The 24,438-nt window shown below is 39.3% G+C and overlaps 1 protein-coding gene across 1 annotated transcript in view; it reads right to left on the bottom strand.

Moving 5' to 3' along the window:
• RBMS3 (RNA binding motif single stranded interacting protein 3) overlaps nucleotides 1-24,438 on the bottom strand; it is a 763,640-nt gene that overhangs the window by 172,395 nt on the left and 566,807 nt on the right. Inside the window, exons 5-6 of the mRNA XM_056520078.1 lie at nucleotides 12,792-12,949; nucleotides 2,762-2,841 (exon numbers count right to left, since the gene is read on the bottom strand). Coding sequence (XP_056376053.1) covers nucleotides 2,762-2,841; nucleotides 12,792-12,949 — 238 coding nt within the window. The remainder of the gene's footprint in view (nucleotides 1-2,761; nucleotides 2,842-12,791; nucleotides 12,950-24,438) is intronic.

Raw genomic sequence — 24,438 nt, 5'->3', positions numbered from 1 at the left:
ACTGTCCAGGCATGCTGGGAGTTTTGCAACAGCTGGAGGCACCCTGTTTGCGAATCACTGGTATTCAATTCCCCTATGTCCACCCCTATGCAAGTCCCTAATTTAGGCCTCAAATGCGCATGGCGCTCTCACTTTGGAGCCCTGTTGCATTTCAAGGCAACAATTTAGGGTCACATTTGGGGTATCGCTGTACTCGGGAGAAATTGTGTTACAAATTTTGGGGGGTATTTTCTGCTTTTACCCTTTTTAAAAATTTAAATTTTTTGGGAAAACAAGCATTTTAGGTTAAAATTTTTTTTTTTTTACATATGCAAAAGTCGTGAAACACCTGTGGGGTATAAAGGTTCACTTAACCCCTTGTTACGTTCCCCAAGGGGTCTAGTTTCCAAAATGGTATGCCATGTGTTTTTTTTTTGCTGTCCTGGCACCATAGGGGCTTCCTAAATGCGGCATGCCCCCAGAGCAAAATTTGCTTCCAAAAAGCCAAATGTGACTACTCCTCTTCTGAGACCTGTAGTGCGCCAGCAGAGCAATTTTCACCCCCATATGGGGTGTTTTCTGAATCGGGAGAAATTGGGCTTAAAAGTTTGAGGGGTATTTTCTGCTATTACCTTTTTTTAAAATGTAACATTTTTGGGAAAACAATCATTTTAGGTAAAAATTATTTATTATTTTTTTACATTTGCAAAAGTCATGAAACACCTGTGGGGTATTAAGGCTCACTTTATCCCATGTTACGTTCCCCGAGGGGTCTAGTTTCCAAAATAGTATGCCATGTGTTTTTTTTTTTTGCTGTTCTGGCACATTAGGGGCTTCCTAAATGCAACATGCCCCCCAAAAACCATTTCAGAAAAACGTACTCTCCAAAATCCCCTTGTCGCTCCTTCCTTTCTGAGCCCTCTACTGCGCCCGCCGAACACTTTACATAGACATATGAGGTATGTGCTTACTCGAAAGAAATTGGGCTACAAATACAAGTAAAATTGTTCTCCTTTTACCACTTGCAAAAATTCAAAAATTGGATCTAAAAAAACATGTGAGTGTAAAAAATGAAGATTTTAAATTTTCTCCTTCACTTTGCTGCTATTCCTGAGAAACACCTAAAGGGTTAAAACACTTACTGAATGTCATTTTGAATACTTTGGGGGGTGTAGTTTTTATAATGGGGTCATTTATGGGGTATTTCTAATATGAAGACCCTTCAAATCCACTTCAAAACTGAACTGGTCCCTGAAAAATATCGAGTTTGAAAATTTTGTGAAAAATTGGAAAATTGATGCTGAACTTTGAAGCCCTCTGATGTCTTCCAAAAGTAAAAACTTGTCAATTTTATGAAGCAAACATAAAGATGACATATTGTATATGTGAATCAAATTTTTTTTTCCGTAATATACATTTTCCTTACAAGCAGAAAGCTTCAAAGTTAGAAAAATGCTAAATTTTTACATTTTTCATCAAATTTATGGATTTTTCACCAAGAAAGGATGCAAGTTACCATAAAATTTTACCACTATGTTAAAGTAGAATATGTCACGAAAAAACTATCTCTGAATCAGAATGATAACTAAAAGCATTCCAGAGTTATTAATGTTTAAAATGACAGTGGTCAGATGTGCAAAAAATGCTCTGGTCCTTAAGGCCAAAATGGGCTTGGTCCTGAAGGGGTTAAAGGGGTACTCTATCCACAGACTTCTTATCCAAAGGATACGGGATAAGATGTCTGATCATGGGGGACCCGCCGCTAAGAGCCCTGGCGATCTCCATGCAGGACCAAAGTCGCACCCGGCATTCTAAACAGCATGTTTAGAACGCTTGGTTTCCACGGCCAGGATGTGACATGACACAATGTCCCTTTCACGGGTGCTGCACTGAGATCATGGGGGGGGGGGGGCATGTCGGCAGCCAGATTCCCATGTTCCTTGGATAGGGAATAAAATGTCTGTGGGCAGAGTACCCCATTAAGTTCACGCCCACCTGAATTGTCAGACAGTATAAACCCTTATATTCAGGAACAGAGGGGGTGTATCAAGAAACTTGAAAAGATGTGTGATCAGGGAACCCTAAGCTATTTTAAGATATTGGCCCAGATTTATGAAACTGTGTGATATTTTCCCACAGCAACCAATCACAGCTCAGCTAACAAGCTCTGGTAAAGTGAAAGCTGAGCTGTGATTGGTTGATGTGGGAAAATCACTCCAGTTTTTCTCTTGCACAGTTTGATAAATCTCCCCAATTGTATTCTAATTTTTTTGACTGTTGGCCACAGGCCCTCTTTAAGAGATCCCTTGTTGCTTATTGCTGTGAAGTTGTCCCACTTCCTGATATTGATAGGGGACCATACAATTTTTATATCAGTAAATTGGCAAATACCTACTATCTATTATTATTCACTTTAGTTGAAAATTTACAGCTTACTTGAAAATCGGAGATTGATAGAATATTTGCCCTCTATGTAAGTTTTCTCTGAATTTCTGTTTTCACTTTTAGAGTAATTCAGAGAATTGTGTGTCACATATTTCCCCATAGACGTAAAGCATGTATTAGAAAATGCTGAACCAGAAGCTTATAGATACAGGGGTCAGGATACCGGACCACATATAAATATAAAGGTCTCTATCGAGCAGTTCTTACAGTCTGATTGTAAACAAACCAACATACCAATGACATCAATATGGACCTAGTTATTGGCAACTGGGTAAGTAATGTATATCATAAGCAGTCATCTGGAGTTATCTTTTAATCTACAATTGTTCACACCTACCTTGTACACCTGGGGGTGTTTTCAAATATTTTCCATTGAAATGTTGAATAACCACTTCACATTTTTCTGTAGACTCCATTCTGTAAAACAAAAATATTTCATGTGATTTTCTAGAACATTTCAGACAAATAGTATTTATTTTCCTACCATATCTTATATGAAAAACCTTGTGTAACTAAGTACAAAGGACCTTGGAGATGGAAAGGCATCACAGTTTATCACAAATAAATCAAAGATGCTTAAACATACTAGAATATAATGTAATGTTGTTGTTTTATTCCTTCTTTTTATTCCTCTTGTGTTGATCTGCAAACAATGCAAATATATGTCCTCCACAAACACCAATCTACAATTTTTCATTTTGACTTTGTAGAGAGTACAGTAAGTGACTGTCTCAAACTAGTCTTTGGAGACAATTGTCTCTGAAAGTCTAAGTGGAATGAAGATCTGCTTTTTTTTGTAGCTGCAGGCGCTTGGTGTCAAACAGAGTTATGCTGCATCAAACAGTAGTGACAATTTCATTTTAATACACAGGGCGCATTTTAACAAGCAAAGGCAGTCCCAGAAAAGAATATAATATGGGAGCTGCCAAGAGTAAAAACCTCCATAAGTGTTGTCCTTTGAAGGCAAGAATAAAGAAAATCAAGTGAGCCAAGAGTAGAAAATGCCCAGTCACTCGAGAAGCAATATTGGAGAGAAAATGTCCATTTAGTTGTCGGGTTTAACAATTGTACAATTGTAGTCTCTGCACTCTGCTATTTATTAATGGATCTGCACTTGTTTTTTATTTTTTTTTTAAATGAAAAGTGTTGCCAACACATAAAACTGACATATAGTCATTTCTTTATCTCATAAAACATTTACTATTTATGTAAATTTATATTTTTCACCATAATCAGTCAGTGACGTGTACCATATATACTCGAATATAAGCCTACCCGAATATAAGCCGAGGCCCCTAATTTCACCCCAAAATCCTAGGAAAAGTTGTTGACTCGAGTATTAGCCTAGGGTGGGAAATACATCATCCCCCTGTCATCATCCAGACCCCCATCATCATCACCCTCATCATCATCACCCTGTCATCATCCCCCCTTCATCATCACTGCCTGTCATCATCCCCTTGTCATCATCCCACACCCCCCCTTCATCATCCCCTTGTCATCATCCCACACACCCCCTTCATCATCCCCTTGTCATCATCCCACCCCCCCTTCATCATCCCCTGTCATCATCCCCTTGTCATCATCCCCACCCCCCCTTCATCATCCCCCTGTCATCATCCCACACCCCCCTTCATCACCCCCGTAATCATCCCACACCCCCCTTCATAATCTGTCATCATCCCACACCCCCTACATCATCCCCCTGTCATCATCCCACACACCCCCCTTCATCATCCCCGTCATCATCCCACACCCCCTTCATCATCTGTCATCATCCCACACACCCCCTTCATCTTCCCCTTGTCATCATCATCACACGTCATCGCCCCCCCCACCTTCATCATCACCGCTTGTCAATATCTGATACAGTGGTCTTCAACCTGGGGACCTCCAGATGTTTCAAAACTACAACTCCCAGCAAGCCCGGGCAGCCATCGGCTGTCCGGGCTTGCTGGGAGTTGTAGTTTTGAAACCTCTGGAGGTCCGCAGGTTGAAGACCACTGTGGCCTTCGACATCATCCAGCACCCCCCCCCCCTCACCCCCTTTAGTTTTGTGCTCACCTCCGCTCGGCAGAACGTTAGGGTGCGCTGGTCCGGTGCTGCAGGATTGTCCGGTGGGGAGGTCGTCAGTGGGATAGTGGTTCCGGGCTGCAATCTTCACCGGGGGGCCTCTTCTCTGCGCTTCGGGCCCAGAATAGAGGCGTTGCCTTGACGACGACGCAGAGGGACGTTGGTAATGAACGTCCCTCTGCGTCATCGTCAAGGCAACTTGACTATTCCGGGGCAGGGCCCGAAGCGCAGAGAAGAGGTCCCCCGTTGAAGATGGCAGCCCGGAACCACTATCTCACCGGATGACCTCCCCACCGGACAGTCCTGCAGCACCGGAACAATGCACCCTAACGTCCCGCCGAGCGTAGGTGAGTACAAAACTAAAGGGGGTGAGAGGGGGGGGGCTGGATGATGTCGAAGGCCACAGTGGTCTTCAACCTGCGGACCTCCAGAGGTTTCAAAACTACAACTCCCAGCAAGCCCAGACAGCCGATTGCTGCCCGGGCTTGCTGGGAGTTGTAGTTTTGAAACCTCTGGAGGTCCGCAGGTTGAAGACCACTGAGGGCGGAGAGTTCACTCGAGTATAAGCCGAGGGGGGTGTTTTCGGTACGAAAAATCGTGCTGAAAAACTCGGCTTATACTCGAGTATATACGGTATTCTCTTATTCCAACATTGGAATAAAACTTTTGGCATTGTCTTTTTAGTCTGTATTCAGACTTTCAGGCTACACTGAGATTTTTGCCCTGCGACTTTTGTGGCATAAGAACGTCAGAAAAAACACCAGAAAAACTGCCACAGTTTTTCCCTGCGTTTTGCCGTTTTTTCTGGCGTTTTTACCTTTGTGTGAAATTTGCCGTTTTTGGTCCCTTTTGCTTTTTTTTTTTTACAAAATAGTTGGGTACCAAAAAAAAAAATGGACGCAGTAGGGATGTAAAAATGTATTTAACTAAATGTTTATTTTTTATAACAAAATTTTAATTTTTTTTTTTTATAAAGTGTGTGTGCGTTTTACTTTTTTTTCTCTTTTTCAAATTTTTTATGTAGTACTACTACTCCCAGCATGGAACAAGACTGTTCCATGCTGGGAGTAGTAGTACCTGTACTATAGACATATCTCCCCGGGTGTCAGTCTGACACCCGATGCGATCGTCCATTATATAGCAGAGAAGCGGAGCGGCTCTATACAGCGCTCGCACCTCTGCTCTGTACTCTGAGTGATGTTCTATTCATATTTTCCACCCAGAGCTGGGATTGGCTGGATGGTTTCAGCCAATCACAGCTCTGAGGAAAAGATGAATGAATGAGTGGCCGGCCCGGAGTGCAGTACAGAGCAGGGATGCGAGCGATGTATACAGTCGCTCTGCATCTCTGCTATAGACAGGATTTTCACAGCATGTGTCAGTAGTGACACCCGCTGTGATGTGTTCTTTAGCAGGCACTACTACTCCCAACATGGAGCACACTCTGCTCCATGCTGGGAGCTGTAGTACCTGCATTAATAGACAGATCGCAGCGAGTGTAACTCCTGACACCCACTGCGATCTGTCTATTAATGCAGGTACTACAGCTCCCAGCATGGAGCACAGTGTACTCCATGTTGGGAGTAGTAGTACTTATAGTTAAGGAAAGATCACTGTTGGTATAACTCCTGACACCCGCTGTGATCCTCCGGTATAATGTATGGATGCAGCGGCCAGCGCTCTCCTATGGTCCCCTGCACGCCGTATATATACACATTCTGATTTCTCACAGAGAGCTGTGATTGGCTGGAACCATCTGACCAATCACAGCTCTCTGCGGGAAATATGAATATGTGTATATATACGTCAGTGCAGGGGACCAGAGAAGAGCGGCCGCCGCATCTATACATTATACAAGAGGATCGCAACAGGCGATCTGTCAATAAGTACAGGTAACTACTACTCCCATCATGGAACAGTGTGTTCCATACTGGGAGTAGTAGTACTAACTAAAAAATGAAAGAAAAAAAAACAAAAGGGAAAAACACACACAAATTTTTAGCGCTTTACCCGCTCACGTAAATTGATCCCTGTTTAAAAATTTATAAACATTTCGTAATAAAAAAGATACAATTTTTTCCATCACTACTGTATCTTCTTTATACATTTTTTTTTATGGAACCCTATGAAATTTTAATAAAAAAGGTATCTCCATAATTTTTTTTGGATCACTAAAGTCCAAAAAGAATAAAAAACGCCTGCAAAAATGCAAAATTTAAAACATACATGGTGTTTTTTTTAGGCGTTTTTGCTCTCCCATAGACTTCTATGGGATTAAAACACCACGATTTCAGGGCAAAAACATCAAATCCAGCCTCTGAGCCCGAAATTGCTGAAAAACGCCAAAAGGATAAAAAAAAACACCAAACTGAAAAACGCCAAGTGAATCTGGCATTTTGCAGTTTACCATTGACTTGCAGCTAACATCTGGACGCGGCGTTTTTTCACTGAAAAAATGCAGTGCGGGAAAATTCGCTTTTTTAACGGCGTTTTTGCAAAAAAAAAAACTCAGTGGAGTTCCAGCCTTATAGTTTTGGTGTGGATTGACGCAATATAAGATAATTTTTTTTAACAGAACATGACTTAACTTTATTAAAAAGGAATTATTCATAGCAAAAAGTTCACCAAGTACAGTCATAAACTATGCTAGATAGTATGCATTTTTAAAACAGTACTGCAGTACAGCTATCTTTATTTAATAAAAAATAAAAAAACATTTGGGCTGGAAAAATTTAGCAAGCAAACAGCACTGGCCAACATGTTTAACTCTGCCTCCCCATACAACCCCCATGGCCACTCTGCAATAACACTAATAAGGTGTATAACAGGGGAAGACAATCTTCCATGATAATAATATATACTGCTAAATAAATCATACAGTTACCAACACGAGTATATGAGGAAGAAATCTTACCATCATACTACTGTTACTGACTAATACCAGTACACAAGGAGGGATATTATTACCATGCATATTACTAACATACTGATACAGACTAAATTCTGTATAATAGCAACCATATTACCAATAATACCAGTATACAGGGAGGAATATTATCAACATGCAAATTACCATCATACTGTTTCTGACCAAATCCTTTATACTGAGACCAATTTTGCCAATAATTTCAGTATACAAGGAGGAATATTATCACCATACATATAACCATTATACTGTTCTGACCACATCCTGTATACTGAGATCAATGTTGCCAATAATACCAGTATACAAGGAGGAATATTCTCATCACACACATTAACATCATACTGTTACTGACCAAATCCTGTATACTGAGAACAATGTTACCAATAATACCAGTATACAAGGAGAAATATTATCAACCAAGTGCTGCCTTTCATTGTAAGTGCATTACTTTACAATAAACACATTTACAATTAAATGCAGTGTCGGCCCTGTAGCCTTACTATTGGACTGTTCAGATCCACCTGAACCACTCATATAATTTTCTCAGACTAGGTTTGTTAATGAAACATTGATTTATTCATTTAGTGTGGGAAAAAATATTTTAAGTAGGAAAATAAGGCATAAGAAAGAGCCAATGCGCTTAACCCCTTAAGGACTCAGCCCACTTGGGCCTTAAGGACTCCCTCCTCTTTCTTATTGTATTTCTTTGCTGCCCTATCTATTTGTCTTATTAGTAGGTTTTCTGCTGCGTCCATTATCGTTGGTGATTTATAACAAACTCCCATCAGTAATGCATTATGTATAAGCAAACACCTCCTCCTTTCTCACGTGTACAGTCATTTAGTCATTTCTGAAAAGACTATAACCCTGCAGATTAAGGCTGCTTTCACACTATAAAAATACCTCAGTTATAAATGCCCGTTACAGAAACCCTGGGATTTTTCCAATAGCCGTTTAAACCCGTTATCGCTCGTTATTAATAACGGCCGTTATTTTGTGATGGGCGATAGTAACACGAGAAATATTGCATGCACTATTTCTTCCGTTGGTTCGCTCATCGCAAAATATGCGCATATGTGGAAAAAAAAGCGAATATTTGTAATTTTGAATATAGAGCGAATATATTCGCAATATTCACAAATTTGCGAATATGCGATATTCGCGATAAAAATTCTAAATGCGAATATTCGCTCCCAACACTAGTCACATCATGCCCCCTCTATTCATGAGTACCCCTTTAAATTGCATACCTTAAATTGGATGTATCTTTGTCCAGCCTTTGTCATGCTAAAATCTGCCTGGTTTGTAATGTGGTCTAATTGATTACAAATAATCTTTATTTTGTATTTTATAGTAAATGGTAATGTGCTAACCCTACAGGTGGTGTTATTCCTCCCTGTGTAAGGAAATATAATCAGCCTGAATCATGTCAAACAAATATAACAGTCTATTAAAAAGCTTTTGTATATATGTAATATGCCACTGTAATATGCTAATGAGCTCTCATCCAGGAGGCACTGTAAGATAAAGCTCTGTGCAGTTTCCAATACAGCAAGACACAACATGTTTGAATCTATTATCGGTAGTGGAAATGTGTGCCTTAGTGCTAAGGATGCTACAAATAATATGCAAGTGTTGGTTTAATAACATGCAATGATATTCAGCAAGATGTAAGATCAACCACATTTTATTCCTGTTTGTACTAAGTTGTTGCCCAGTGTTCTTAGCCAAAATGAGGAGTGGGTCTAAAACACAGAAAAAGGCGCATATTTTTCAATTATTGTTTTTCTCTGTGTTAGTTCTACTTCTGGTTGTCGAAAAAATTAAAAACAAATAAATAAAATAAAAATGAGCAAAATATGTGTGAACCCAGGCTTACTATGTACCTACATGTTTTCAAATCATTTGGTTCCAGAAAGTTAAACAAATTTGTAAATTACTTCTATTGAAAAATCTTAACCTTTCATGTACTTATTAGCTGCTGTATGCTCCACAGGAAGTTGTATAGTTTGTTTCTGTCTGACCATAGTGTTCACTGCTGACACCTCTGTCTGTTTCTGTCCATAACTGTCCAGAGTAGGAGGGGTTCACTATTGGGATTTGCTCCTACTCTGGGCAGCTTTTAAAATGGACAGAGGTGGCAACAGAGAGCACTGTGGTCAGACTGTAAAGAACTTCACAACTTCTTCTGTAGTATACAGCAGCTAATAAGTACTGTAAAAATTAAGATTTTTAAATAGAAGTAATTTACAAATCTGTTTAACTTTCTAGAACCAATTAAGTTGAAAACATATATTGTTCACTTTCTTTAATTCAATGTTTTAAAGTGTTTAGTTTTTTTAAATAAAATAAGCCCAAATAAGTGTGTATTATAATAGATTTTATTTTTATATTTGTTATTTCTCAATTTACTAAATAAAGAAGAACATTAAAAAAATAAATATTCCCAACCAAATCCCAATGCCAATTCAAAATTCACACTGCGATTAGAGATTCCTTTTCAAGTCTCCATTGGTAAGTTCTGTGAATTCTAAAGGGAAGACTAGCTCAGCATGCTGCATTATTCTTCCAGTCAATATGATGGCTACCGCTACAGAACCTCAACAGACTCCATTATGTCAATGTGGTCTATGGGGCATTGTAGGTGTCTGTCATGTGATGGATCCTGCAAGTACAAATGCAGTATTAATATTCTATTTACCATTTAGGGATAGATCTTTTTATGCCCCTACACTACTACACTACTGTCCTTCTCTTCCAAATGTCTTAAATACTTGTGCCATGACATATTTTTATTAATTTTACTAATATCCTTGATTTAAATCCCACCCAACACAATGGCCCTGATTTACCAAGAGTGGAGTATTGTTTTTTTTCCCCCCAAAATTGCATTTATTACACATGCTCTGAGCTGTGGGGTTTTCCAGAGCTCAATCTACCACATTTTCTGTCGAAAACTTTGTAAATATGTTGTGATTTTTTGAAAATGTTGGGTATGTGCCCCTTTTTGCTGGCCACACCCTATTTTCCGGGTGACCATGCCCTTTTCGGGTTTTCTGAGTAAGCCTGGGTTCACATCATGTTTTCAGCCATTCGGATGACCACGGTTTTAGGTCCGGTGGAAAACCGCATACGGGGCAAAAATGAGCCGACCGGAGTCAGCATTTTACCGGTCGGCTCATTGAAAAGAATTACATACGGGCGTCATACGGCAGAGATATGGGAGCGCCTGGTTTAAGCTTCCCCCTCCCGCCGAATGTGGTCCTATATGTCTGAAAACGTGATGTGAACTCAGCCTAAAACGGAGAGTTGGTCGGGTTTTAAATTTTTAATTTTTTTTTTGCCACAAATTCTGGCACAGACATAATTTGTGGCACAATGCACCAAATTCTGGCACACAACCTACAAAACAGGTCAGGTTTACAATATTTAATAAGGGCCAATGTCTTCTAGTAGTCTGTTTAATCTCCCAGGGGGACATTTATCAATGTTTGCTTACGTATTCCTTTTTTTTTGTGATTTTTTTCTTACAATTTTTTTGCTTATGTGCGACTTATTTATCAACTTCTTTCAGCCTGTTGATAAATTTCTTTCACGTAAGCAAATTTTCATTTTTTTCTTTGGTAGTGGCTTTTTCTGCTCCATGTCTGAGCTGGAGTAAGTTTAGTAGGTTTTTTAATGTGATGCGACTTTTTTGCGACTTTCGCACTTGATAAATCTCTGACCACTTCAAATCAAAAATCACTCTTTGCTTTGGTAAGCAAGATTTATATTTTTTGCTTAGGACACTGAACAAGCAAACAGTTGCAGAAAAAAGAGAGTAGTCGCACGTGCGACTTTTTTGCGACAATTTTAAGCAAAAAAAAAAAGTACTATATGCTTTGATAAATGTCCCCCCCCCCCCCCCCCAGTGTTTGCCTAGGTTTCCTCTGGGTACTACAGTTTCCTCTCATGCTCCAAACACTTACTGAAAGGTAAAAGGGGTATTCCAGGCAAAAACTGTTTTTTTTATATATATCAACTGGCTCCGGAAAGTTAAACAGATTTGTAAATTACTTCTATTAAAAAATCTTAATCCTTCCAATAGTTATTAGCTTCTGAAGTTTTCTGTCTAACTGCTCAATGATGATGTCACGTCCCGGGAGCTGTGCATGATGGGAAAATATCCCCATAGGAGCTGGACAGCTCCCGGGACGTGAGTCATCAGAAAGCAGTTAGACAGAAAACAGCAACTCAACTTCAGAAGCTAATAATTATTGGAAGGATTAAGATTTTTTAATAGAAGTAATTTACAAATCTGTTTAGCTTTCCGGAGCCAGTTGATATATAAAAAAAAGTTTTTGCCTGGAATACCCCTTTAACCTTACTGATGAATTTAGACTGTGCTGTGGAACATGTTGGTGCTATATAAAGAAACTAATTATTATTTTTTTATTATTATTGTCATTATTATTATTTGTATTGCAACATCCTTGTTTGTGTTATCACTACAAAGTAGCATTTGGGTAACATTACTGAGTAGAGAACCCATGCACTTTGATTTCTTTATCTGTATTATGTCAATACTGAGACAATATTGTGTACTCTGTCCACTTTGTGTATTACCCCTGGGCATTATTGAAAGACATATGTCATGAAGGGAAGTTCAATAAAGATACATAAATAAATACATTAATACATAAGCTTTTCCTGTTCTACAGTCACTTAAAGGGGTTCTCCGGTGCTTAGACATCTTATCCCCTATCCAAAGGATAGGGGATAAGATGCCTGATTGCGGGAGTCCCGCCGCTGGGACCCCCGTGATCTTGCACGCCGCACCCCATTTATAATCAGTCCCCAGACCGTGTTCACTCCGGGTCTGATTACAGGCAACCACAGGGAGACAGCTGTCACGCCCCCTCCCATAGGCTTGCATTGAGGGGCAGAGCGTGATGTCACACGGGGTGGAGGCATGACGTCACATGCCGTCGCCCCTGTGGTTGCCGGTAATCAGACCCGGAGCGAACACGCTCCGGGGACTGATTATAAACGGGGTGCTGCGTGCAAGATCACGGGGGTCCCCAGCGGCGGGACTCCCGCTATCAGGCATCTTATCCCCTATCCTTTGGATAGGGGATAAGATGTCTAAGCACTGGAGAACCCCTTTAAGGTGGTCATGGTTAAGAGGGGCTGCAGTTTTGCTATATATACTTGTTTTGCCCCTCAAAAACAGGTTATGTATACAGATTAGTAGGTAAATGGTTCAATTTCTCCTCTTGCAGTATAGTTCTCGGGGGTATATTTTTTGGGGCACAAATATTATTACTTTCTAAAGCCAAATTTTAATGTTCAGTTTTGTATACATTGGTTAATAATATAAGGTACATACCGTGCAAACCCTACTCCTCTACTCACTCCACTTGCATCTCTTAATATTCTCGTAGAAATGACATGTCCAAATGGCTTAAGCATGTTTTCTAGTTCCTGTTCATCCATTGAAATTGGCAAGTTTGAGATGTACAAATTTGTTGGGTCTTGTTCCTGTTGCTGCAAAAGAACACACCAAAACAATCAGTTATGAATATAAAACCCAATACATATTCAATGTCTTTTTTATTGCTTATTATGAATTTTTCTAAATTATTTTGAAATTAAATTACAGGGAACTAAAAGAATTGCTTATATAGATTTTGTTTTTAAGCTCAAGTAGACAATCAGAAAATGATATAGAGGATTTGGGGGGTTTATATATAGCTTTCTCTACATGTCACTGATTTATCAAAGTAAGGTTCTCAAGATGTCAAGAACAAAATAAAATGTTACATTATTTCTTAAAAATTAGCTTAACCCCTTAAGGACCGGGAGTTTTTCCGTTTTTGCACTTTAGTTTTTTGCTCCTTGCCTTTAAAAAATCATAACTCTTTCAATTTTGCACCTAAAAATCCATATGATTGCTTATTTTTTGTGCCAGGAATTCTACTTTGTAATGACATCAGTCATTTTGCCCAAAAATCTACAGTGAAACGGAAAAAAAATCATTGTGAAACAAAATTGAAAAAAAAAACGCTGTTTTGTAACTTTTGGGGGCTTCCGTTTCTACGTAGTACATTTTTCGGTAAAAATGACACCTTATCTTTATTCTGTAGGTTTATACAATTAAAATGATACCCTACTTATATAGGTTTGATTTTGTCGTACTTCTGGAAATTCATAACTTCATGCAGGAAAATGAATGTGTTTAAAATTGTCATCTTCTGACCCCTATAACTTTTTTATTTTTCCGCATATGGGGCGGTATGAGGGCTAATTTTTTGTGCCGTGATCTGAAGTTTTTGCATTGATAGGACTTATTGGTCGCTTTTTATTAATTTTTTCATGATATAAAAAGTGACCAAAAATGCACTATTTTGGACTTTGGAATTTTTTGGCGCGTACGCCATTGACCGTGCAGTTTAATTAATGATATATTTTTATAATTTGGACATTTCCACACGCGGCGATACCATATATGTTTATTTTTATTTTTATTTACACTGTGTTTTTTTTTATGGGAAAAGGGGAGTGATTCAAACGTTTAATAGGGGAGGGGTTAAATGATCTTTATTCACTTTTTTCTTTCACTTTTTTCTTGCAGTGTTATAGGTCCCATAGGGACCTATAACACTGCACACACTGATCTTTATCATTGGTCACTGGTTTCTCATAGGAAACCAGTGATGGATGATTCTGCCGCTTGATTGCTCATGCCTTGATCTCAGGCACTGAGCAGTCATTCGGCAATCAGACAGCGAGGAGGCAGGTAGGGACCCTCCGGCTGTCCTGTAAGCTGTTCGGGATGCCGCGATTTCGCCGCAGCTATCCCAAACAACCCACTGAGCTAACCCCCACTTTTTACTTTCACTTTTAGCCGCGTGGCTCAGCTTTAGCGCGTGGCTAAAAGGTTAATAGCCCGATCACTGCCACGCGCTATTAGCGGCGGGTCCCGGCTTCACTATGACGCCGGGCCCGCCGTGATATGATGAGGGGTCACCATGGGACTCTGCATTATATCACGGGAGCGGGACCAAGGATGTACTCATACGTCCTTGGTCCTTAAAAGGTTAAAGAGGTTGTATAATGTTAAAAAAGGGAGCTGCTTTCTGCTAGAAACAGCCCCACACCATCCACTGAGTCTCTTATTGCTATTTAGCTTTAAGAGTTGTAAGATCACACACAACCTGTAAACAGACACATGTGCCACTGTTTTGGGAGCAAAGTAGTAATCATTTTCTAATCCTGTAAAACCCTTTTAAGGTGACACAAATTTGTAGAACATATAGGTTATGACTTGTAAGCTAGGAAATAGCTATCTATATATATATATATATATATATATATATATATATATATATATTTATACAGTGTGAGAAGGTGAAAGGTATGGTGGTTGATGGGTGATATGTGTCACTAAGGTTCCTGGCTTTGGTGAAGTATGAGATGGTAATTTCCCAGTGTCTGTGCTGCGGTGCAGACTGATACTGTGGCCGTAGTATGGCTAAAATGCCATTCAGGGACTGCCCCTTCTGTCAGTGACCAAGTGTTGGGTAGTTATTCCCCACAATCCAGGCCGGCTTTTGTTGGCCTTAAAGGGATACTCCGACGCTTAGACATCTTATCCCCTATCCAAAGGATAGGGGATAAGATACCTGATCGCAGGGGTCCCGCCGCTGGGGAGCCCCGTGATCTTGCACCACGTACCCCGTTAAAATTAGTCCCCGGAGCGTGTTCGCTCCGGGTCTGATTACTGCTGATCACGAGGCCGGAGCTGGGATGTCAAGGCTCCGCCACGTGTGACATCACGCTCCGCCCCCTCAATGCAAGCCTATGGGAGGGGGCGTGGCAGCTGTCTGGACTGATTTTAACGGGGTGCGGCGTGCAAGATCACGGGGGTCCCCAGCAGCGGGACCCCCGCGATCAGGCATCTTATTCCCTATCCTTTGGGTAGGGGATAAGATGTCTAAGCGCCGGAGTACCCCTTTAAAGCTAGGCTGCCTCACTAGCTGAGGGGGATTTGCTAGTTGCAGCACACAGTGCCCGAGAAAGCTGTGTGTGGAGTTCTTTCCTGTGGTAACTCCAAGACTGGAAAACTGCTGGACAGCCTAGCTGGAGGCCTGGAAAAGATTTGCTTGACGTCGCATGGCGTGAACTCAGGTGTGAACAAACACCTAAGGACTACAGGTGGACTTTTGTTACATTTTCCTTTGTTCTACGTTTAAAGACTGTTCGCCGTGTCTGGGTGTGAATAAAATACTGAACTTTGTTTTTAAAAACGCTGTCTCTTTGCCTCTATATTGCAACCACAACTATTTGCAAGAACAAGTCATTACTATATATATATATATATATATATATATATATATATATATGTATATATATATATATATATATATATATATATATATATATATATACAGGACTTAAGTCCTGGGGAAAAGTGTCGGCACTCAACCAAGATTTTTCAATAAAGGGCAGTGTTCCTGCTGTGAAAAAAGTGCAGGAACTCTATTCCTATGTATTCTTGCAGGACTTGAGCCCTGTACATATAGAGTATAGTTAGTGTAGGGGGATGGGATATAAGAGTTAGTGTAGGGGGATGGGATATGACTTATGAATATGAGGACAGGATTAGAGGACCAGACACATCTGAGGACAGATATAAGTTCAGAATATGAGGAAGTTATATGAAGTTTGGATATGGGGACGGGGTATGAGATCAGGATATGAGGATGGAATATGAAGTCAACATATAAAGATGGGATATGAGAACTGGAAATGAGGGATAGAATGTCTTTGTTGATTTTCCTCTCCCACAAAGTTTAGGTAGGTAGACCGGGCAATGATGGGTGCTCTGCTAACATGATAATATATTTCAAGTGTATACATTTCCTTTTTTTAAATACATATTAAAGAGAATAAGTCACTGTTTTCTAGTTATAATAACTGTTGTATTGTTTTATATTTAAATGTACTGTTGAGCTTTTGTTAAAATTTCTAATTGCTGCTGCTTCAAATCCAATGCAATACCACCACAACATAAGCAAAATCTTTAAAAAACTAAACAAAATTACAAGACCTTGGGGCCACATGGAGTCACATAAGATATATAGATCTCCTGACAGGGTATTACAAAATCATGTTTTTTCTTTCTAAGATTCCCTTCTCAAGACACATATGTTGAGATACATTAAGTTATGAAGAAAGGTAAGTAAAGACATATATTTGTTGCCGATATTTTAAATGATCAAATGTGTCATTTGACAATCTCAGCTTTGCTGTATTTAAAAGCTATAAAATGTGTGCTAACAATTTTAATATTTTATTATATTTATGCCTTGTTATATATACGGTTTCGAAAAGACTTTAGATAGACAAAGTAAAACCAGATTTTTTTTTTTAAATCTATTAGAAGCTAAGGTTTGGTCCATTTTCTTGAGGTTCAGACTTTGTTTATGAACGTATGTTCTTAGCTTGATTCACACTCTAGCGATAGAAATCAACTAGTCCTCAGAGGCACATCACTTTTTCAAAGCTGTACATTTCTTGAAGTACTGCTACAGCTTAAACTAGATCTAGTGGAACCATTAGCCTCAGGAAGCATTCAACAGGATGAGTATTATATTGATTGAACACAACAATGTAACAAATTGGAACAATATGAAGCCATGCAGCCTATCCTATATTATTAAAAGTTGTGACTCCCTGAGTAACCAAATGACTAATGAAAAAGGCTTTATAGAATACATAGAATGCTTGGGATGCACTTTTTTTCCACAATACATATTTGAAATTAGTAATTTAATATAGAACAGATATATATATATATATATATATATATATATATATATATACATATACATATATATATATATATATATATATATATATATATAACATAAATAATATTTTTATAAATAATATATGTGTACGTACTCAAATCAAGCATGATACAGGTGAGTTATAAAAGATTGTAAAATTGTTAAAAATGTGCACCATGTTAGTAGAATACATTGGTTTAAATGTTTGCCAGCCATGAAGTGGTTTATTAAAATGCATTTAACATAAATAGTGAATGGTGTTACATGTTCCTTGAAAGAAATCCAAGGTTATGCTCTGATAATCCCTTTTAGAACATACACAAATGTCCAGCCAATGTTCTAATAAGAAGGCTTTATGCATTAATATATGGACATACTGTTTGTCAGTACATTTACAATTTTAAAGTATAAAACAGAAATGATTAATACCATGTAAAATATAAAATCAAATAAGCATAAAATTGCCATAAACAAGATTATAATTAAAGTTTGTACAATTGTATGAACAGTATATAAATTTTTTAATAGAAGTAATTTACAAATGTGTTAAATTTTCTGGCACCAGTTGATTGATTTTTTTTCCAGTGGAGTACCCCTTTAAGGATCATGCAAAGACAGAAAGAAAAAAAGGACCACTCTCTGGTATGCTTGTTGGTAGGAAAAAGTGGACGGAACCCACCATGGACGGAACCCACCATCTGATTCTGGGTGTCACACTTGATCCGCTGGGGTGATCCCTCAGAACAAGTCAGACCTTGTGACGGTAGTATGGTGGGTGGGATACATGCAGTGTGCAGCTCACTTTCTCTATTTCCGTATCCACAGGGGTACGGAAGCGTAGAAGTGGAGTGAATGGAGAAAAAGGAGGGAATTGGGTGGAGCGCTTCTGCTAGAAATGGCAGGACTCACAAGGCCACGATAGCACAGGACGATATTTATGAAAAGAATTCGGACTGTCTTTTAATAAATATCGTCCTGTTCTATTGTGGCGTCCTGAGTCGCGCCATTTCTAGCAGAAGCGCTCCACCCAATTCCTTCCTTTTTCTCCATTCACTCCCCTTTAAGGATTAGAATTGGCTGGATCTTTAAGATCCTTAGAGGTATCGGGGGAGATTTATCAAAACCTGTCCAGAGGAAAAGCTGCCTATTTTCCCATAGCAACCAATCAGCTTACTTCTTTCTTTTTTTAACAAGGCCTCTGCAAAATGAAAGAAGCGATCTAATTGGTTGCCATGGGCAACTGGGCAACTTTTCCTTGGCACAGGTTTTGATAAATCTCCCCCATCATCTCATATGTTCAAAATCATGTATATGAAACCAGCAATGGTTCCCTATTTATATACATATTTCTTTAAAAATAGTAATTTTTTTTTGCACAGGTTTTTTTCACAGGCCGTGCAAAAAACCTGTGCAAAAAAATTTTACTATTTTTAAAGAAATATGTATATTGGCCCAAATAATGAAATAATAAATTGAGAAGCTGTTTCACCCAACCAAAAGCTTACTTATATATAATATATATTTTTTTTTTTACAAGGGGGTGTTAATAATTATTGAGCCTTACCCAGAAAAATTGAGTCACTGGTAGTCAGCTCCCTGTGGTTTTTAACTTATTGTAATTTTTCTGGTCCAAAGTGAGCATGGAAGCACCTCCAGAAAATTTCAGTGTGGAAGACCATAGGACCATAATCAAGTTCCTGTTTCTCCAAGCAAAAGGTATGGAGCAGATCCAAGATGTCACAAACTTTAGGTAACAGTGGCCCCTCATATGGAACAGTTAAAAGTGTGTGATTTTGGTGTTAAAAGTAAGAAACCCAGGGAAAGGCCCATTTCTTTCTCTGTGCCTACTAATGTAAAAGCCATCTATGACATCATCATGGTGGACAGCTGAATATCAGCCAAAGGTATTGCTACATCTTTAGGAAGATTACATGAGAGATTTGGTGCCATTTTCCACAACCAATTGGAAATGAGAAAGTTTGCCGCAAAGTGGATCCCAAATTTTTTGTCAACTGAAAAGAAAAAGAGGACAACACCTCTTCACACACTGCAGGCGAACCAATGGCAAAACTGACCTCCTTAGGCTTTCATGTGATGCACCATCCACCCTATTTACCCAACCTGGCACCTTCTGACTATCATCTGTTCTGCAATCTCAAAAAACACCTAAAGGGACAATTTGGGAGTGTTCTGGAGGCAACTGATGCTGGAACCTATGAAGCTGCAGGACAGATGTCAAAAGTTCATGGACTTCCTGGGGGGGAATATTTTTTTTCTGGCTAAGGCTATATATTTATCATCACCCCCTTATATTAAAATATTTCTTAGAAAAAGTATATGTAAAATAAAAAAAATATCAACCTATCAATGGGTGGAAGATAAAAGTCGCCTACCTTCTAAGCAAAAAAATAAAAATAAATGGTCCTCGGTTGTTTTTACTGTTCCAGATATGGTTATTGCTGGAATCCTTACAGATTTGCTATAATATACACAGCTGTTTTTAGCAGGAAGTGACAATTTACATTAAATAACAAGATTTTCAAGATTGAACTTCTGAACTGCTACTGTGTTTTTCCTGCTCATATACAATTAGAACTAAATACAGGCTGGAAAATGCATGAAATGTAAACTATTACAACTGTGATTGCCAAAGAGAATTAGACATTTTCATAGATTTTATTTTGGATGTATTTACATAAAAAAAAAGAGAAGACTTTACAGAAAAATGTGATCCACTTAAAAAAATAGCTTCTGGTTAATGAATGTTTTGTGCCAGTTTTTCTCAGTGTTCCTAACCCAAATGCCACCAGTATTTATCAGCTACTGAGCAACTGCATGCTCCACAGGAAGTTCTTTTCTTTTTAAATTTCCTTTATGTCTGACCACAGTATTCTCTGCTGACACCTCTGTTCATGACAGGAACTGTCCAGAGTAGGAGCAAATCCCCAAAGCAAATCTTTCCTGCTCTGGACACTTCCTTACATGGACAGAAATAAGCAACTCAACTTCCTCTGTAGTATACAACAGCTGATAAGTATTGGAAGGATTAAGATTTTATAATAAATGTAATTTACAAATCTGTTTAACTTTCTGGCACCAGTTGATTTGAAAAAAAAAAAAATTCCACTAGAGTACCCCTTTAACCCCTTAACCCCTTAAGGACCAGGCCATTTTACACCTTAAGGACCAGAGCGTTTTTTGCAATTCTGACCACTGTCACTTTAAACATTAATAACTCTGGAATGCTTTTAGTTATCATTCTGATTCTGAGATTGTTTTTTCATGACATATTCTACTTTAACTAAGTGGTAACATTTTATGGTAGCTTGCATCCTTTCTTGGTGAAAAATCACAAAATTTTATGAAAAAAATTTAAATTTAGCATTTTTCTAACTTTGAAGCTCCCTGCTTGTAAGGAAAATGGATATTCAAAATAAAACATTTTTGGGTTCACATATACAATATGTCTACTTTATGTTTGCATCATAAAATTTATGAGTTTTTACTTTTGGAAGACACCAGAGGGCTTCAAAGTTCAGCAGCAATTTGGAAATTTTTGACAAAATTTTCAAACTCACTATTTTTCATGGACCAGTTCAGGTTTGAAGTGGATTTGAAGGGTCTTCATATTAGAAATACCCCATAAATGACCCCATTATAAAAACTACACCCCCCAAAGTATTCAAAATGACATTAAATAAGTGTATTAACCCTTTAGGTGTTTCACAGGAATAGCAGAAAAGTGAAGGAGAAAATTCACAATCTTAACTTTTTACACTCTCATGTTCTTGTAGACCCAATTTTTTAATTTTTGCAATTGGTAGAAAGGAGAAAATTTTTGCTTGTATTTGAAACCCAATTTCTCTCGAGTAAGCACATACCTCATATGTCTATGTTAATTGTTCGGCGGGCGCAGTAGAGGGCTCAGAAGGGAAGGAGCGACAAATGGTTTTTGGGGGGCATGTCACCTTTAGGAAGCCCCTATGGTGCCAGGACAGCAAAAAAAAAAACCACATGGCATACCATTTTGGAAACTAGACCCCTTGGGGAACGTAAAAAGGGGTAAAGTGAACCTTAATACCCCACAGGTGATTCACGATTTTTGCATATGTAAAAAAAAAAAAGTTTTACCTAAAATGCTTGGTTTCCCAAAAATGTTACATTTTTTTTAAAAGGATAATAGCAGAAAATAGCCCCCAAAATTTGAAGCCCAATTTCTCCCGATTCAGAAAACACCCCATATGGGGGTGAAAAGTGCTCTGCTGGCGCACTACAGGTCTCAGAAGAGAAGGAGTCCCATTTGGCTTTTTGAAAGCAAATTTTGCTCTAGGGGCATGCCGCATTTAGGAAGCCCCTATAGTGCCAGAACCGCAAAAAAAACCACATGGCATACCATTTTGGAAACTAGACCCCTCGGGGAACGTAAAAAGGGGTAAAGTGAACCTTAATATCCTACAGGTGTTTCACGACTTTTGCATATGTAAAAAAAAAATAAAAATTTTACCTAAAATGCTTGGTTTCCCAAAATTTTGACATTTTTAAAAAGGGTAATAGCTGAAAATACCCCCAAGAATTTGAAGCCCAATTTCTCCTGATTCAGAAAACACCCCATATGGGGGTGAGAAGTGCTCTGCTGGCGCACTACAGGTCTCAGAAAAGAAGGAGTCACATTTGGCTTTTTGAAAGCAAATTTTGCTCTGGGGGCATGCTGCATTTAGGAAGCCCCTATGGTGCCAGAACAGCAAAAAAAAAAAACACATGGCATATCATTTTGGAAACTAGACCCCTCGTGGAACGTAACAAGGGGTAATGTGAACCTTAATACCCTACAGGTGTTTCACGACTTTTGCATATGTAAAAAAAAAACATATTTTTTTACCTAAAATGCTTGGTTTCCCAAAAGTTTTACATTTTTTAAAAGGGTAATAGCAGAAAATACCCGCCAAAATTTGAAGCTCAATTTCTCCCGATTCAGAAAACACTCCATATGGGGTTAAGAAGTGCTCTGCTGGTGCATTACAGGTCTCAGAAGAGGAGGAGTCACATTTGGCTTTTTGAAAGCAAATTTTGCTCTGGGGGCATGCCGCATTTAGGAAGCCCCTATGGTGTCAGGACAGCAAAAAAAAAAACACATGGCATACTATTTTGGAAACTAAGAAACATGCCCATTTTCCCTCCTGAAGACGCTACGGATGTAGTGAAACATGTAGAGGGGGCGTTTATAGCATTTTAACTAGCGGGAGTTGGTGTGCTATCTATGGTGGTACTGCAGCCCACCTGGGATAATTGATACATACACAGTGGTGAACTGGACTAAATCCAAATTCTATTATAAAGCACACCAACCCATGTTTTTAAGTGAATACACTCATCATTTAATATACACTTATTATTTATTAACTCTAATTTGAACACTAATAAAAGTTAAGTTTTAGGGGTGGGATTTAACAAGGGTATCAGTGACCCTGGGTCTTCCAGGGTCAAAGGTGTTTCTTGGTTATAATTACCCTAACCCACCCTGTTGTCTTTTTTGTTGTTGATATATTTTGGAAACTAGACCCCTCGGGGAACGTAACAAGGGGTAATGTGAACCTTAATACCCCACAGGTGATTCACAACTTTTGCATATGTAAAAAAAAAAAAAAAAAAAAAAATACCTAAAATGCTTGGTTTCCCAAAAATTTTACATTTTTAAAAAGGGTAATAACAGAAAATACCCCCCATAATTTGTAACACAATTTCTCCCGAGTACGGCGATACCCCATATGTGGCCCTGAACTGTTGCCTTGAAATACGACAGGGCTCCAAAGTGAGAGCGCCATGCGCATTTGAGGCCTAAATTAGGGACTTGCATAGGGGTGGACATAGGGGTATTCTACGCCAGTGATTCCCAAACAGGGTGCCTCCAGCTGTTGTAAAAGTCCCAGCATGCCTGGACAGTCAGTGGCTGTCTGGTAATACTGGGAGTAGTTGTTTTGCAACAGCTGGAGGCTCCGTTTTGGAAACAGTGGCATACCAGATGTTTTTCATTTTTATTGGGGAGGGGGCTGTGTAAGGGAATGTGTATATGTGTATATGTAGTGTTTTTTACTTTTTATTTTATTTTGTGGAAGTGCAGTGTAGTGTTTTTAGGGTACAGTTGCACGGGCGGGGGGTTCACAGTAGTTTCTCGCTGGCAGTTTGAGCAGCTGCAGAAAATTTGCCGCAGCTCAAACTTGCAGCCGGATACTTACTGTAATCCTCCGCCCAAGTGAGTGTACCCTGTACGTTCACATTGGGGGGGGGGGGGGGGACATCCAGCTGTTGCAAAACTACAGCTCCCAGCATGTAGGGTCTATAAGTGAATGCTGGGAGTTGTAGTTTTGCAACAGCTGGAGGCTCCGTTTTGGAAACGGTGGCGTACCAGACATTTTTCATTTTTATTGGGGAGGGGGGCTGTGTAGGGGTATGTGTATATGTGGTGTTTTTTACTTTTTATTTTATTTTGTGTTAGTGTAGTGTTTTAAGGGTACAGTCGCATGGGCGGGGGGCTCACAGTAGTTTCTCGCTGGCAGTTTGAGCTGCAGCAGAAAATTTGCTGCAGCTCAAACTTGCAGCCGGATACTTACTGTAATCCTCCGCCCATGTGAGTGTACCCTGTACATTCACATTGGGGGGGGGGGGGGGAGGGGGGGACATCCAGCTGTTGCAAAACTACAACTCCCAGCATGTACGGTCTATCAGTGCATGCTGGGAGTTGTAGTTTTGCAACAGCTGGAGGCACACTGGTTGTGAAACACCGAGTTTGGCAACAAACTCAGTGTTTTGCAACCAGTGTGCCTTCAGCTGTTGCAAAAGCTACAACCCCCAGCATGTACAGACAGCGGAAGGGCATGCTGAGTGTTGTAGTTATGCAACAGCGGGAGGCATACTACTTTGGCTGGGGATGCTGGGGATTGTAGTTATGCAACAGCTGGAGACACACTGGTTTGCTACTTAACTCAGTGTGCCTTCCGCTGTTGCAAAACTACAACTCTCAGCAGTCACCGACAGCCAACGGGCATGCTGGGAGTTGTAGTTATGCAACCAGCAGATGCACCACTACAACTCCCAGCATGCACTTTAGCTGTTTGTGCAAGCTGGGAGTTGTAGTTACACAACAGCTGAAGGTACACTTTTCCATAGAAAGAATGTGCCTCCAGC

This window comes from Hyla sarda, chromosome 5 (assembly GCF_029499605.1).
Source record: "Hyla sarda isolate aHylSar1 chromosome 5, aHylSar1.hap1, whole genome shotgun sequence".
Classification (NCBI taxonomy): Eukaryota; Metazoa; Chordata; class Amphibia; order Anura; family Hylidae; genus Hyla; species Hyla sarda.
Note: the sequence above shows the minus strand (reverse complement) of the source record. Positions and strands in the feature narration are given on the sequence as shown.